The sequence below is a fragment of the Mesocricetus auratus genome, unplaced genomic scaffold (genome assembly GCF_017639785.1).
Source record: "Mesocricetus auratus isolate SY011 unplaced genomic scaffold, BCM_Maur_2.0 Super-Scaffold_100047, whole genome shotgun sequence".
NCBI classification, from domain to species: domain Eukaryota; kingdom Metazoa; phylum Chordata; class Mammalia; order Rodentia; family Cricetidae; genus Mesocricetus; species Mesocricetus auratus.
Window position 1 is genome coordinate 2,185,441 of NW_024429224.1, and position 17,998 is coordinate 2,203,438.

At 38.3% G+C, this 17,998-nt stretch overlaps 1 protein-coding gene across 9 annotated transcripts in view; it reads right to left on the bottom strand.

Annotated features, from left to right (window-relative positions):
- Positions 1–6,642: 6,642 nt before the first annotated feature.
- The window catches only part of Rc3h2 (ring finger and CCCH-type domains 2), a 47,190-nt gene continuing 35,834 nt past the window's right edge, over positions 6,643–17,998 (bottom strand). For 5 of the 9 annotated variants that reach the window (XM_040735565.1, XM_040735567.1, XM_040735562.1 and 2 more), the window contains 8 exons: positions 15,273–15,419; positions 14,725–14,938; positions 14,333–14,417; positions 13,850–13,931; positions 13,626–13,760; positions 13,278–13,385; positions 13,049–13,197; positions 6,643–11,860 (listed from right to left, as the gene is read on the bottom strand). In XM_040735565.1, coding sequence (XP_040591499.1) covers positions 11,665–11,860; positions 13,049–13,197; positions 13,278–13,385; positions 13,626–13,760; positions 13,850–13,931; positions 14,333–14,417; positions 14,725–14,938; positions 15,273–15,419 — 1,116 coding nt within the window. In that variant the 3' untranslated portion in view covers positions 6,643–11,664. Of the gene's footprint in view, positions 11,861–12,997; positions 13,198–13,277; positions 13,386–13,625; positions 13,761–13,849; positions 13,932–14,332; positions 14,418–14,724; positions 14,939–15,272; positions 15,420–17,998 lie in introns of all 9 variants that reach the window. The other 4 variants (XM_040735569.1, XM_040735571.1, XM_040735568.1 and 1 more) reach the window with 3 other exon arrangements.

Sequence of the window (17,998 nt, forward strand, 5' to 3'; positions counted from 1 at the left end):
TTGTGACCCACCATGTGGTTGCTGAGAATTGAACTCTGGGCCTCTGGAAGAGCAGCCAGTGCTCTAAACCTCTGAGCCATCTCTCCAGCCCCAATATTCTTTATAAAAATATTTCCCTTGTATTTAACTTCCAAGAAACGTAAGTGTAGCTACTAATCATTGCTTTAATAAAGTACCCTGGTAACACTGTAAGAAAACAACAAACACGATAGCAGGTTTATGTGGCTCAGGAATCGGGGCCTATCTTCTTTGTTGCTGTCCTTGCTCAAGGTTTCTAGGATGCTGAAGTCAAACTCATTGGAGCATCAGCTGGGGTGGGGCAATAGGGCAACAGAGCAGAAAGTCACTATCAAGCTGGCACTCGTAGTTGATGGCTAATTTGGCTGTTTAACCATGGCTTTCTCCAGAAACTTTTTACTTTCCCTTGTGTGTGGTGTGTGCGATGTGCACACATGCACATAAAAAGAGTGAAGGCTGACTTCTAGAGTCTTCCTCAATCTTTATTGTACCCATTGAGACAGGGTCTCTCACTGAACCTGGAGCTCCTGATATGGCTGGTTTGGATTTATCAGCTTTTGCTAGGATCCCATCTCCATCTTCCAAGTACTGGAATTATACAAATGGGCCACCATGCCTCCCAGCTTTCAGAGATCTGAGCAGCATGAGTGCCTTAACTGCTGACCCATCTCTCCAGCTCTTTTTCTTTGGTTTTGGTTTTGGTTTGAGTTGAGGATTTTGTTTGTTTGTTTTGGGGGGTATTGTTTTGATTTGGGGGATCTTTTGAGACAGGAGCCTCACTTTGCATCCTCAGTTGACCTCCTAAATACTGGGATTACAGGTATGCACAAGCCTGGCCTCATAATCTTGTGCCCGGCTGCTGGGGCGTGTGTGTGTGTGTGTGTGTAAGAAGGAGGGGAAGAAAGAAGAGGCCAGGTGGTTGTGGTACAAGCCTTTAATCCCAGCAATTGGGAGACAGAGGCAGTCATGTCTCAGTGAATTCCAGGCCAGTCTGGTCTACAAAGTGATTTCCAGGATAGGCTCCTAAACTACACAGAAAAACAAAAAACAAGAAACTAAACCAAAACCAGACAAACAAATCTAAGATGGAAGCCATGCTCTTATAACCCAGCCTTGTAAGTGACCTACTACTCTTTGCCTAGGATGCTTAAATCCCTGGATTCAAGTACCAGCAATGGTTTTGGGAGAGTGAGCCTCAGTGGGTGGAGACTAGTTAGGTCAAAAGTTTTAGATGACTGTGAAGTTAGATAACACAAATAAAGCCAGAAAGGTTGTTTGTCACTATAATTATTTTTAGAAGGCAACTTAAAAAGTTAAACAATTTTTTAATGAAAGAAAGCAGTCAATACTGGAACAGCAAAGATAAAACTCAAAAGAGAAACTTAGAAAATATATGTAAATGTAATTTTATTGTGTATGCATGTCTGAATATGGGTGTGTAAGCATTAGCACAGTGCCCATGGTGGCCTGAGTGTCAGATCTCCTGGAGCTAGAGTTAAAAGTGTTTGTGAGCGGTCTGATGTGAGTACTGAGAATCTACTCTAGGTCTTCTAAAAGAGCAGTATGCACTGCTGAGACCTGAGCACTCTCCAGCCTTGTAATGGATCCTTATCTATTTGTATTAGTGTCACTGTGAACAAAATACCTAATAAAAATAGCAAGGAGAGGAATTTGTTGTTTGGGTTCACAATTTTAGAAGGTTCAGCTTCAGATATGGACATCTAGTGTTCAGGGGACTGCAGCAGCCAGCTCAGCAGACTCCCAAGTTTTATTTCATTTGGGCCCTAGCCTGTGGGATGGCGCCATCATGCTCAGGTAAAGCGCTGTAACACAAAAAAATAAAAGGACCCAGAGACAGGTATCAGGGTTCAAACTTCAAGCTGAATATCAGAAAAGCAAAGCAGCTGGACACTATTTTCTCACCTCTACCTCAGGCTGAATGGGCTGATCCTGTTTCCACAAGCTCTTAACAAGTCTCTGACTGTAACCTCTTCTCAGAGTGGCTGGAGAATGAATCCCTGATACTGACTATTGAAGACCCTGCTCTTATCTTTTCTATCCCTCTAGTGCTGAAATTAAGTGTGTGATCCCAGGTGCTGAGATCATCTTTTCGTGAGCTGTTTCTTTTTAGAACAGGATCAATCCCAGAGATCCGTCTACCTCCTAATCCTGAGTCCTAGGATTAAGGTTGTGAACCACCACCTCCTAGCTTCTGCCTGCTGGGATTAAAGGTGTGTGCCTGGCTTCTATTCCTTGTGGCTGACTTTGCTCTCTGAATCATCAGGCAAGTTTTAATAAATCATAAATAATATATCACCATAATGTGCTATAGAAACACCCTCACAGACCAAGAGATAAGCTTCAAGTTGACCATGAAGATTTACCATCACTTCTTTCAAAAGAAGCTGCTTATACATGGATTTAATTCTTTGGTTTTTTTTTCAGATGATTTTAGATTCACAAGTTTTTGAAATAGGTCTCCTTCTATCATACCATGGCTTGAGGTACCCACCTTCCCTGTGGCAGGACACTTTAGAATGTCACCTTCTTTGTCCCCCACTGGGTGGTGGGGGCGATAGGGTTGCAGAGCTGGCTGGACCCTCAGACCTGACTAAGCTTCCAAAATCCACCCAGTTGATCCAGGATTAGGCTGGGGCTGGACCAGGCTCAGAAATGCAAGGATGTCTCCACACCACCCTACTCCCAGCAATCCCCCTGCCACATGAGTTCTGTAGAGGGATGACTTACTGTGGAGCTCAGGTTGGCATGAGCCTGGAGACCTCCCGCCCAAGGGCTGGGCAAGAGCTGGAGTGGAGAGAAACTCAAAGGGGACCTGTGTCTCATCTGGGATAATCTCTTTGGGAAGATGTTAACCAAGAAGACCATGTGCTGCTTTGAGGACCTGCAGTTTATCTCCAAGAGCATGTGTGAGCTGAGATCTCTGCTGAAGTATGTGAAGTAGACAAGAACCTTCCAGAGACATGCAAAGCAGAAGTTCTGGGGCAGACCCACAGGAGAAAGCAAAGGAGTGTAGCCAAGGGTAGCCTGCTCCCAGCACTCAGCAAGCCTATTGTTTACTTCATATTCATTCATTCATTAATTCATTCATTTATTCCATTTCATTTTTTTTTAAGACAGGATTTCTCTGTGTAGCTTCTCAGCCTGTCCTGGAGTGTACTCTGTGGACCAGGCTGGCCTGGAACTCACAAAGATCCCCCTACCTCTGCTTCCTGAGTGCTGGGATTAAAGGCGTGTGCCACCACAGCCAGGCTTAACAACTTTTGGGATGATGTGGATAATAGTTTCCTTTGGCCCTGTATTAAAGTCTTCCCATAGCTAGGCAGTGGTGGCACACACCTTTAATCCCAGCACTTGGGAGACAGAGGTGGGCAGATCTCAGTGAGTTTGAGGCCAGCCTGGTCTACAGAGTGAGTTCTAGGACAGCCACAGAGAAACCCTGGTGCCAATCTCCTCTGCAAGCTGCAACCTGTGGCCTGAGAAGGCTCTCTGCTTGCCAGCAACTAGTTTGAGCCAGAGCAAACCAGCAATATTTTGCCTACTATGCTAAGTATAGCATCTCCAATGAGTTTTGAACCCCAGCCTTGAGAAGTGGCCTCTTTCCAAGTTTGTCCTTAGGGGCCCTTCCCTGAACCACAGACTCATGGGACCCATTTAAGTCACATTCAACTTCCTGACCTACAGAATCTGAGATAGTAAGTACTGCTGTGTTATACTGTTGTTTGGAGAAGAGGGGTGACTTATGTGACAATATACAACTAAAACAGGGAAATGCCAATTAACTTTATCATTGTGTATCCATTTTCACAAACTCAGTGTTTAAAATTTTTTATTTTTATCCGAATGGGTTTTTTTTTTGTTTTTGTTTTTGTTTGCCTGAATGTATGCCTTGTACCATGAGTACCTGGTACTGGTGGGGCCCAGGAGACCCCCTGGGACTGGAGTTAGAGATGGTTTTGAGTTGTCATATGGGAGCTGGAAATTGAACCCAGATCCTCTGGAAGAGCAGCTAGTTCTCTTAAACACTGAACCATCTTTGGTGAACTGAATTTTTAAGGAATTCATCTTGTTGAGACTTCCTCATTCTCTTCAGAAGTAGACAAAGAATACCAGCTTATTTACACAATATTTCAGAAATAAAAACTATAACCACACAAAGCATTTATACAAATGTTCATAGCAGCTTTATTTTTAATAGAAATTTGAAACAACTCAAATGCCTTTTAATGGAGGATGGTTAAACAAACCATGGTATATCTATACCATGGCGTATTACTCAGCAATATAAAGGAACAAACTATTAATACATGCAACAACTTGGATGAAGTTCAAGGTTAATTGTGCTGAATTCAGTAAAAAAAAAAGCCAATTTCAAAGTTACATATGGTATAATTTCATTTATATAACATTGCCATCGTGACAAAATTACAGAGATGGAGAACAGATTAGTGGCTGCCAGAGTTCAGGGTAAGAAAAATGGTGCGACTATAAATAAAGGGCAAAAAGAACGAATGAGGAAAACAGTTGTTACTTTAGCAATGGCCTTTCCACACTTACACTTGGAAAAACTGCATAAGCCCACCTCTGTGGGAAGCTGAAGAAGGTAAGTAAGGTCTGTGGATTGCATATGATGTCAGTATACTACCATGAGACAAACTATGTGAAAGATACACGTGGTAATGTCTGTACTTTCTGTAACTATTTCAAAATACAGTTTAAAAAATACCATTATCTCCATTCTCTTAGATATCTATTTTTAATCACACCTTTCATTACTCTCCATCTGATCCTCATTCAGATTGGGTTTCAAGAGACCTATTCATGAAGCTATCTATCCCACAGGCATCTGAGCTACTCTGTTAAGCATGTTATTACAATAGGCATTAACCATAAATCTCTCTGAAATTTCATTTCTTCCATGATGCCAACTTTCTTTGTTGGGTGTAAAGTGTACACCTGTGATCTTAGCATTGATGATTTTGAGTTTAAGCCCCTACCCCTGTAGTAATTTGTTTCCTATGCCTGGTTCACTTCTTCATGGCTTTTCTTCTTGCTTCATCCTATACTCCCAAGTCACTCTGGGGTTTATTCAAGACTGCATGTGAAAATTACGTCTGTCCTCAGCAAAAGAGGGTTTGTAGCCTTTAAACAAATTTCGATCCCCTAATAATGGACAGGTGTCTAATGAGCTTTTTTAAAAACCACAGCAAATCTGGTCATTCTCCCCAACCCCAATCTTCAAGTTCATCTCTTTTCCTCCATCCCTGCCTGCATGGTCACGTAGTCCACATTACAGCATTAACCCAGTCTCCTTGCTGTCTGTCTCCAGCTTCATCTTTTACATCTCTGCCAAAATATCCTTTCTAAAATCTCAAATCATTTAGCTTATATAACTTCCAAGATTCTCTTATAATCTCTTTAGCATAGTATTCGATGCCCATCTACCTCTTCCGGCAGTGTAAACTTTGACCAATTCTGAAAAGAATCTACATTCCTTTTCTTGTCTGAGAAAGGTGACAATAATCTACATTGTAACACTTAGAATTCTGTCTGAAACATACTAAGTGCTTTGAGATCTGGCTGTCTATATTATTACTCAGTGAAGTCCCATTCCTTAATCATACTTTCAGGTGGAAATGAACCCAACTCCTACCACCATTACCTTTTTGGGAGAGAAAGATGGCAGAACTCTGACTCTATTACTTTCTGGTTATGAGATCTTGGCAAATTACAAAACCCCTCAGATGTAAAACAGAATTAAAATACAAAATAGAGGGGTTATGAAGGTGATGTTACTGGTAAAAATGTTATGCAGGATTTAAAGTTTAGCCAGAGGTTGTGTCACAGAGAAGCACCCCCTCTTGCTCAACATAACTAGAACTGGCCCCTTTGTACGTAGTTTTCTGAGCTATTCAACTTAGTCTTTCCCATTTCTACACCATGAGTTTCTAGGAAAAGGGTTCTTTTATTGACCTATAGTCTTAAAGACTGGCACAGACAAACGCTTATGACACCTCAGCTGGGTGAATAAATAAAGGTACCCTGGGGTCAATGACAATGGTGCTGAGATGCAGGCCATTAAAAAATTTTTTTTCCTGAAGCCTACAGAATGATTTTCATACTTTCATGACTTTGTCCTATTTATGCACCTGTTGTTATCTCCCAAAGACAGTAAACTCAGTATTATTTTTTTCAACCACCTCCCATTCAAAAAGTGCTCTATACTGAATGAAATGTCAGACAATTAAGAAATATTTTGCCGGGTGTTGGTGGCACACGCCTTTAATCCCAGCACTTGGGAGGCAGAGGCAGGCGGATCTATGTGAGTTTGAGACCAGCCTGGTCTACCAAGCGAGTTCCAGGACAGCCTCCAAACAATACAGAGAAACACTGTCTCAAAAAACAAACAAACAAATATAAATAAATAGATAAAAATATTTCAACCTCCTTGGGTCTATTTACTTCCCAGTGATACACCACTGAAGCAGGTAATCAATCATTTAAGTTCCTGTTTAAGGAGTGTCTTTCCAGCTTTGTAAGAGGTATCAAAAAAATCAGGACAACTAAAACATACCATAAGCTTAACATTGACACTAAACAAACAACTTTTAAGGTGGACAAATAATTTTATTTTGTGCATGCAAATACATGTCAAGTACTGCAAACTTTTTCCATCAGTTTTCTCTCAAACACTGAAAATCATGATGCTCTATTTTGTGAACAGCCAAAGCTAATATCTCTTCACTTCAGTGCTACAGCAAAAACACACAGGATTCACTCTTTGCTATTCACTATCATCACAACCCTCATTGTTCCATCTCTGCCCACCCCCCATATACAGGCCTTAAGTCCTAGCCTTTCCCCCATTTAATCCTATTCCTATAGCACAAAGGGAAACATTACAATTTGGAAATTCAAATTGAAATAAATGGAATAGAATTTATTCCCATATATATTCCCCATCTCATTGTACAGAATTATTTTATAGTTTTAAATAGAAGCTGAGTATATGCCTTAAAAATGAGCATTAAATCCATCTTAGAGATGGTGCTTGCTTTTTACATGATGGGTGTACACCATCTTTAATTTCATTTACATTTCAATCGAACAATAGATTTGCAAAGAAAATGTCTAATACAGACGTAAAAATATTCACACTAAGCTTCACAATCGGTTGTACAATTGACAAACAGGCCTCTTTTCCCAAACTTTCCAGCTAAGCAAATTTATAAAATGTAATCAATGCAACAAGAAAACATTTCTCTTTCACTTCCAGGGAAAAGAATATGCAATAAACAGTATAAATGCAGACGGCAGTTGCTGCAAGCTAACCACGATACTCCCAAGTGGCTGTACAGTGGGTATGTGCAGTACAAATAAAAGCCACGTGTGTTGTATCACAACTACAGTAGAATTGTTTGCCCAGCTAAGAGAATGCATGCACTTCCATGCCGTGGGTTATAAAGAGAGGCCTAATTCTTGACAGGTTGATGGAATATGTGCAAATGACCTTGGCTTTTGGCAGTACTAAGTGCAGCCAGTGTCTTTTTTTTCCACTGGTTTAGGGGATATTTTTTAATTTTTATATAAGAGAAAAAAAAAATTGCCAGTTTCAGACTTGGGGGAATAACTCCCCTTAGAGTAAAAATAAGTCTCCACTCAAATGTGGGGTGCTCTGATCTGTGGTTTGACTCCTTGTACTCCCTTGCCAGCAAAGGGATACAAAGAAACAGCTAGTGTAAAGGAGTTACTAGCAAACTTAATCTCTAGAAAAGGGATACTCCTTGAGCATGTCATTTGTGTTCTGCTTACAGAAGGGGCCCTTCTGTAGAAGGAGCTTCATACAGTAAGTGATCCCATCAGTACTCTTGAGTCACTAAAACATAAGGAAAGTTCTAAGACAGTAATACATAGCTGCAATGCAACTTTTCTCTTAAATGATTAGTTACCAATATTGGTGACAGTCTGCTCAGAAAATAACTCTAAGAAGCAAGGGAAGAAATTCTCAGATTTACTGCTAAAACCATATACTGAATCTGACTGTTACAAGTTCCGACCCTGGCTAAAAAAGACAACATGGGCTGTATCACATCTAAAATTCAAAAGTAGGGGTGTTTGGTTTCTAAACATTTTTTTTTCAAATGGTTAAATGATCCCGTTCAAAAGTCCTACAAATCATTGCATTCTGGAATCTTCTGTATATAAAATCAGGATGTGCTTTGTAACTCAGCATCAACTTGGAATCTGGGTCAAAGTGACTAGGATCCATACAAACGGGAAAGTTTAGATTTTTGTATGAGAGGTTTCATTTAATTGTCTTACTAGAGTAAAAAGCTATGAAAGGAGAGAATCAGTGCCATGGGCTTAAAGAGCTACCTTTTAAAAAAATTACAATGTACAACTGTCCCCACATATACCGGTTCGTTGCATGACATTGAAATAAGTCATGGTAGCAAAGGCAAGAGAATCTGGTTTGTTTAGGTACCAACTAGAAGGAATACATATAGAACTCTTAGAATTCATAAAATGAAATGACCCCACACAAGACTAATGATGTTACATTCACAGCATCTGAATGTGGCACACTTATAGGACCTGGACTTACAAATTGGGAAAACAAAACAAAAACAAAACATGAAAGAAACCCACAACAATTTTCCTGATTTTCATACTGCTTTTTCCTAATTAGACCCATAGGCAACACATGCGGTTTATATTTCAACATTACAAATTTCTCTTCTCCTGCAGTGTAGCCTCCCAAACGTGTTCACCACAATGGCTTGGTAAAGGGTCAAACTGATGATTGCCCCCAATTTTAAAAAGCCATCTTCTATGTATGCTTGTACTATCTTCCTCTATGATATCAGTAGGTACCATTTTGAAGAAAGATCAGATGAACTGTTCTTTCTTCTGAAGTGGCAGAGATCCAATGGCTTTATTTCACATTAAACTCACCAAAACAGACAGTAGGTTGTCACCACATAAAAGATGCAATACAAAATAACATCAACACAGAAACAATTCCTATGTTGTTAGTGAGAAAGAGTAAAAATGTAAGAATAGTAGGGAATTATTACTTTATGGGATCATCTGCTGCAAGACAAGCATTATTTTACTCTAAGCGTGTGAGACATACCAATAAGGCTGGCAAGTACACATACTGATGCAAATGTAATTTACTCAACAGATATAGGCAAACACCTAAGCATCCCAACCCCTCCAGCAGAGCACAGCCACGCTTCAAAATTTCAATCTTAAAATGAAAAAGATAAGGTTAAATACACAAGATCAATTTATGTAGTATATAATCACCCTCAGAAAGTGCTGAAGATGTTTGTGTAGTTCTGTTGCACGGAGGGTTCTTTCCCTGAGGGCACATAAGGAGCTCTCAACTGTTAATAGGTCTCTATTTTGTAACAAAATAGCAATTTTAAAATCTTAAAAAAAAATACATTACCTTCAACATGGAAGATCTCACTATTAAATATCCATGAAACAGACAGACTGGTTTACATAACCTTTTTGGAATTATAAACAAACAAAAAAAAAAAGAACACTGGAAGCGTTTTAAATGTAATAAGTTCATATTCATAGAAAGGTTCTGATATAAATTATACAACAATCATGTTCCTGTAACATCCTAAGCTAATTTATAATGTCAGAAATAAGTTAATGTAACATGGTTTAAAACTCTTGTTCCTATTCATTTCAGGTTACATAGTGAAATAAATAAAATGTCTTTGTAGGGATGGGGAGCACTGGCCATGGCAAAAAGGTACAGTACTAACCAAAGGAAACTAAGTCAAGGCTACTGTGCTGTTATGCTACAAACAAACATCTTCATACACTTAAGTATTAAATAAATGTGTAAGATCTTCCATACTGACACCAGAATATCAAAACTACCCCTTTGTTTCTCAGGTATTATTTACAACTTATCAGTCACCTTATGAGCATGTTCATTAAGACAGGTATCAAACACCAGTATTTACTCATTCCAATCAAGAAATTTCAGGGAAATGTCAACCCTCCCACCCCTGGAAATGTGCACAAAACTTTTATCAAAATCTTATCTGATACAATGCTGTGGTTTTTTGTAAAATAACTAAATAGCTCAGACGACCAATAACATGATCCTGTTTAAGCATCTTGCTAGCAGGAGAAGCCCTTACATACAGTACACCTGGTGAAAGATCAGCTTGGCTTAAAATATTCCAGTACAATTCTCAGAGTAAACAACTTCACAGAAGTTAATTAAAAAATAATAAAAGTCAAACTAATCGTAAAGAAATGGAGGAAAAACAAAAAGACAAACTATAGGTAAGATTACCACCAGGAAGGAATGCCCAGCTTTGTTTTCAAATGGTGACTGAAATTTAAGCTTCAATAAAATACCACCCACAAATGGCTGGTTGAGCATACTGCATACTTCTAGATGCCAAGTCAAAATTCCAGTCACATTATGGCAGGGCAGAAATTATTCATGTTCTTAAGTATGGGTAAATGTTAGCCAATGTTCTACTACTACATGGTTCATAGTCTTATCAATCTAACAGTCAGAAAACAAGGAAAATTAAACCCAACATGAAATTAACAACGAACAATATCTAACTAAAACAATGCAATGAACACCCAAATTAATTAAATTTAAATTAAAGACCCAGCAAGACCATCTTGTTAGTCAGTGCAAACGCTACAGACAGGGTTTTCTCAAGAAAGGTGAAAGCACCTGATTCTTTTGCCAAGTCATCAGATTCAATAATGTACAGGCTTAAATCTGCATTTTAAAAAATTGCCATTACATTAGTGCATAATTTATCAAAACTGTAAAAACGATTCTGCATAACTTAGGAGAATTTAATATCTAGTACATCAGCTGAAAGACTTAGGCACTTGGTTATATTTTTAATTAATTACTTCAACAAGTAGCCTGTATATAAATATTAACAAAGCAGAAACTATTCTTGAAAAATGGAAAATTAAAAATTAAATGCTACAGATAAAAGCACTGCACCACACTTCTACATATAATGCAGTAAAGAAAGCTATTATATAACCCTGTAAAACTCTATGGTAAGAACATCTATCTCCACTCTTCAAAAACGAAAAAGAAAAAAGAAAAAGGAAAAGAAAAATCCATGCAAAGTCCAATAAAAAAGATAAATAAAGCAGCTGGAATGAGATGGAAATTTCTCTCAGTGAAACATAAAATAGAAATAAATTAATTAACTCTACTTTCACTAGATGTATCATTGTAGGATCCTGCTAGTTTAATAACTGAGTTGTTAATTTACTGTAGAAGCCATTTAAAATAGGAAATGGCTCAGTTACTGCACCGGATTGCTACAAACTCATAAAAAGCTGCTTGAAGCTTAAGTTAAATGTTGTCCAAATTCCAATAATTTCTGGAAAGTGAACGTTACCCTAGTAAAGTAAATTTTCTTTTTTTTTTCATAATGCTAATGCAAGAGGGCTTGAAGTATCAAAGAGTCCACAGGAAATGGATGCCCCCAGTAATATCTTTTTTTTAAAAAAAATATACATTATATAATATATATTATATATATATAAAAAGCTAGTGTAAATGCTTCCATGGTGTGGTCACAAATTTGAAAGATGAGCCTCCTTTCAGCTGTTAACCATCTTCCCATTTGCAATAGGTTTTAAAAAGTCGCTTTTATCTTCAGACATAACATGAGTTTTCAGAATGAGGTTGCCAACACTGACAGATGTGGTGATGGGGAGGCAGCCTGCACTGCTAATAGACACTGGGAGTGGCTGGCTAAAGCAAGACGTTACCGGCAGAACTGTTTTTTGCTCCTCCCTGAGAGAAAATAAATGATAGTGAAAGCCAATTAACTTTAAGTGCAAATATTTACCAGTTACAACATATGCTCTCCAAAAGCTATTTCAAACGCTAAGAGCCCACAGAGAAAGACTATCTTCTTTATCAAGAAAAGTTTGAATGGGGGCTGGAAAGATGGCTCAGCGGTTAAGAGCACTGGCTGCTCTTCCAGAGGACTCAGGTTCAATTCTCAGCACCTAAATGGCAGCTCACAATTGTCTGTAACTCTAATCCCAGGAGATGCAATGCTTGTCCTGGCCTCTGCAGAACAGCACAAGGCTTGCACATGGTGCAGAGACATAGATGCAGGTAGATACCCAGACACATAAAAATTAGAGTAATTTTTAAAATATCAGAAGTCACTAAAAAGGTTCTATTTTTCCAAATTTATGATAAAAGTTAAAATACTGATTAGATGACATATAAATTATCAAGCTTAAGACCAGAATCAAATATTTGGCAGTAATTAAATAAAATAGCAATATAATAGCCAAGAAAATCATAACATGACTTTTAAACAGGAAATATTTAAACAGTTTTAGTTTGCTTTAGTCTTTATGAATTTTTAAAAAAGATCTATTTTATGTGTTTTGCTTTCATGTATGTATTTGTACCACATATGTACAATGCACTTTGAGGTTCCAAAACAGGTTGGATCCCCTGGAACAGAAATTACAGATGAATGTGAGCCACTATGTGGGTGCTGGGAACCAAACCTGGGTCCTCTGCAAGAGCAACAAATGCTCTTAACTGCTGAGCCTCTGTCCAACCGTTTATGGTTTGTTTTTGAGACAGGGTCTTGCTATGGACTCCATGACAGGTTAAAACATGTGAGTACCCAATCCTGCCCTGCCTCACAAGTGTTGAAGTTATAGCTGTGTTAATCTTGGGTTTAATTTTCTATCTACAAGTTAGGCCAAATTGAAGAAGTATAACCTGATGTTAGAGACAACAGAACTTTCATCCCAACAAACAATTAAGTTTTGGGATATTAAAATAAACTGCTTTACTAGTTAAAATTTCCCTAAAAATAGACTGACCAAACAAATCCTGACTTTATTATATAAAGTTTCCCCCTAATGGTAAAAGCCATAATGAGTCTAACACTGCACCTACCTAAGTGCTCACACCTTATGCCCCTGATGACAAGATCTGTCTAACACTCACAGGGTCACACGTTCTTCACCTAAGCTCTGTCTCTCCTGCTTCACTGTGTCCCTCTGGCGCTGCTGGCCTGCATGGCCATTCTCCACTGCTGCTCCATTCAGCAACTGATCACTCTGAGAATTGACATCAAGTTGTAGGTCCAGGATCTCCTAAGAAAATAGTGTTAGTCTTTCAATATGACAGTATTCTATGCCTTTTAATTTTACAGCAGAAAAATTTTCGCACTTACTTCAATCTGCTCACTTTGTCCATCAGGTTCATCAGTGTCGAGTGCTGAAAGCTCTAACTCAATATCTCTATCGGGCTTTGTATCTACTGTGTCTTCTGTATAATCACTCTGTAAATAAGAAAAGTATTCATTTTATACCTGCAGAACCTGGGACCTCCTTTAAATTACAATGGGAATCCTAATGATTTATCTAAAACATTAGTTCAGAAGTTTGAGACTACTGTTTGTACTTTGAGTTTTAAAAAGCAATCATTCATCTGAAAAATGCACTAAGAAATAGTATATCCCAACAGACAGCCACAGAAAGCAAATACATTAGCAGGAAGCTGAGACATTCAGTTTCCTTACCTCTCCATTTCTCAGTTCAATTTCCTTGCTTAGAAGATTTAAAGTAAGGTGCCGGCCTTCATCCAGGGAATTCCACTTCTGTTGCATGGCCAGAGCATTAGCTTCCCTCTGAAGAAGTAATGAGTTACTCTTGGCCTCCAAGAAGAGGGAAGAAAACATAAACTTAGCTTTCAATTATTATTTTACTTAAAAAAAAAAATCAAAGCTAAATAAATAGAGCCTACCTGCTGAAGTTCAATGCTCAAAAGGTCTCCAGTACTGGAATGCTTTCTATGACCAGATAAATCAGTAACAATGAATCTGTCCCTTTAAAAAGAAGTATGTTTATTATAGTTAAAGTGAAATATAAAGCGTTAATGACTATATGTTCTTTGTAACTATCAACACTGAATGTGTTTTAGGCACCATTCTAAAAGAAGTGTTTCAGACATTTTTTGAACAGCTCAAATTAGCTGTGTATCTAGTGTGGCTTATTCCATGGACAACCAGTAGTGGTGTGTGTGTGGGGAGAGGGAGTTTCAAGACAGTATTTCTCTGTGTAACAGCGCGGGCTGGCCTCGAACTCACAGAAAACTGCCTGCTTCTGCCTCCCGGGTGCTGGGATTAAAGGCGTGTGCCATCATCAGTAGGCTGGTTTCTACATTTTAAGATGCATGTAGTTCGTAGTTTAAAAGTGAAGCCTCTTAAGGAAATGAGAGTAAAGTTACCGTTCAACATAGTGTGCTGATGATGGAGCCTCACTGCCATATGAACTCCACCTTGAATCAACAGCATTGACATAAGGGACATAATCTGTAGGAAATAAAAAGAAAACATTATTAGAAAAGCAGAAAAGCCAGACAAGGTGGTACACATCTGTAATGCCAGCCCTCAGGAAGCTGAGGCAGGACTGCTACCAGCTCATGATCCCTCTCAAAAAAAAAAAAAAAAAAAAAAAAAAGACAAAAGTAGTTTTAAAAACTAGTATATAGGTATGAATATACTTTTTAAATGGCTGTGTATTTTTTCCCACTAGCCAAAGGTTCTGTTTAACCCATGCCATTCTCAGTTTAATATGGGTACTAAATGGAACGCCTTTGGTATTACTAAAATGGATCACCTGATACACTGATGGGCTTAGTTGCACTTCCTTGGGAAGCAGTGGCCTGGATGGGATCTGTTGTATGGTAACCTGTTCGGGAGGATCGGGAAATTGCACCCCATTTTGAGATAATGGGTCCATCACTAAAGGGAATAATTGGGTCTTCTTCTTTTGTCCTTCTCTGCGTTTCAAATAAATGCACTCTTCTCTTAACATCTCCACTATCCAGGTCCTGCAAAAACCAAAGAATATCAGTCAAAGAGCTGCTGGCAATTACTGTAGCTAATGATGTTCTTAAAAGACACATAATTAGGCTTTTCTGGTCAATTTTACACCAACTACAGATCTCAATGGTGTGTAACAACTATATTAAACTACCGAACTAAGGCTAAATAACTGAAACATTCCATTAAACTTGTTTTAATTTGTTAAAATATTACCCTGTTACTTACAGATAAGTTATACAGTCAGAATATTAAAAAAAGTCTTCATTTTAAAACTTGAGACATCAACATTATCTTCCCTACCTCCAAAGCCCCCTTTTCCCCAATCAAGCAAAATCATACCATTAGCACAGCATTTGAATTAGCAATTACGTCTTTGGGCTCTGAATCAATGGCATTTATACAAGAGCCTATGGTGCCACAAGACCAGGGAGAATAATGGGAAAGATGGTCTTCCTCAAATTTTGTGCCACTCACACTCTCAGAGAACTGATTAAAAAAAAGAAGGAAAAAAAGCATATTAGTATGAAACCTAACTTTACAAGCTTGTAACTAATACTGAATAACTACTATACAATTGAAGGATCATATAGTTAATAATTAAACTCTTTCTATAACTAATGTAACAGCTGGGTGTACTGGTTCATTGCCGTAATAACTATCATTTGAAGACCTGAGGCAGAACCACATGGAGTTCCATAGCAGCCTGGTTGTGTGGAGCAGAACCTTCTCTCAAAAGGAATAAAACAAACAAATAAATCGGCACTAAACAGTAATATTCATATCATAGAAAATAGCACACCTTCTTTTTCTGTGTCTTTTAAGTTATTTATTCTATACCTTCTTTCACTTCTGTCCTATAAAGTCATCTTTAAATTTCATTTCTTTATTTAGTGTGCGTGTATATAGTTGCCATAATGTGTGATTAGAAGCCAGAGGACAATTTGTGGAAGCTGGGTCCCAGGAATCAAAATGAAGGTTAAAGTGAAGGCATTGGGCAGGCTCTGCAGTAAGCAGCTCTGCCTATTAATCTGTCTTACCGCCTCAGTCCTTTAAGTGCTCTTACAAAACTCCTGATCAACACTATCAAAATCAATTAGTAATAACACACTATCATGGTATGTGATGCTCACAAAAAAGAGGAGAAATAAAAACATATATAGATAACAGTCCATGTCTTAAAGCAGTCAGTAATTCCCTTGAGAAAAGATCAGGTAGCAAATAAAGGAACATAGTAAGTCATGCAGTATTAACTAGCAAAAGGAATTCAAAGGCAGCTCTGAAGTCACAAAAGGAAAAGAATAGATGTGAAAAAAAATGTAAAGCACTATAATAATATTGCCAGGACACTAAAGTTGTAAGAATAATAAAATCTACTTGACTAGCGGGCGTTGGTGGTGCACGCCTTTAATCCCAGCACTCGGGAGGCAGAGGCAGGCGGATCTCTGTGAGTTAGAGGCCAGCCTGATCTACCGAGTGAGTTCCAGGACAGCCTCCAAAACAATACACAGAAACCCTGTCTCGAAAAACTAAAAAAAAAAAAAAAAAAATCTACTCTACTTGACTAATACAGAGATATGGAAACTGAGGAACAGAAAAGTTAAACATGAGTAATGCTACTTGCCAATAACTGGTCTGAATCTCAGAGAAACACTTATTTATTCTTCTTTTTTTTTCTTTCCCCAAGACAGGGTTTCTTTGTATAACAAACAGCTCTAGCTGTCCTGCAACTAGCTCTGTAGAGGAGGCTAGCCTGGTACTTACAGAGATCCACATGCCTCTGCCTCCCGGGACTAAAGGTGTGGGCCACCAACGCCCGGCAAAATACTTATTTCTTAAAGTATAAATATTGTATAGAAAATGAAAATATGGGACAGGTGGTGGTGCACGCCTTTAATCCCACCACTTGGGAGGCAGAGGCAGGCGGATCTCCAAGTCTGAGGCCAATCTCGTCTATAGAGGTAGTTCCCAGACAGCCAAAGCTACACAGAGAAATCTATCTCAAGAGAAAGAGAGAGAGAGAGAGAGAGAGAGAGAGAGAGAGAGAGAGAGAGAGAGAGAGAGAGAAATATAGAGAAAAATTTATCATTCTATAAAAGTGACATTAGTATCAAACACTGCTGTTTACTTATTTTGAGGCAGTCTCATTTTAGTGAGATAAATATGAACAGGTTAAAAACATATCTTATAAAATACTCCTGAATAGAAGTTTTTCTAATTTAGGTGTTATAGCTCACATTTACTCACCCACCACTAAGAAGGACGATTCAGGAGAATTGCTGAGTCCTAGACTACCTAGTGAAACACTGTCTCAACAAACAAAATTAGGGGATGGAGAAATGGCTCAGGAGTTGAGTGTGTTTGCTGCTATTCCAGGATACCTGAGTTTGGTTGCCAGCACCCACACGGAGCAGCTAGTAACCTCCTTTGACTCCTGTTCCAGGGAATCCAATGCCCTCTTTTGACCACTATGCATCTATACATGTGGCATATACTCAGACAGACAGACAGACACAGATTTTAAAAAGTAAAAATAAATTAAAAACAAAACTAGACAAATCCAACAAATTAAATTAAAAATGAATGTGTATTTATAGCTGGGACTATGCCAAAATAATCAAGTGGCAAGAAGAACAAACGAAACAAATTTGACCAAGCTGGCAATTTATGGAAGTGATGATATATTTTATATGGAATTACTGTCTTTACATTTTTTATATGTCTGAAACTTTTCATAATAAAAAAGATTTAAATACTGTTTTTTGTTTGATTGGTTTTCTTGCACTCGAAACACTGGGGGTGAGGAATAAAACAAAGTGTATGCTAAAAAAAAATTTCTTGCTGGGCAGTGGAGGCATACACCTTTAATTCCACACAAGGGAGGCAGAGGCAGGTGGATTTCTGTGAGTTCAAAGCCAGCCTGGTCTACAGATCGAGTTCCATGATAGCCAGCATTGCTACACAAAAAGGCCCTATCTCAAAAAACAAAAACAAAGCAAAAACTATACATATACACACAAAACATACAATAAAAAAGGCAGGTAGAATAGAAATCATCCCAACATGAA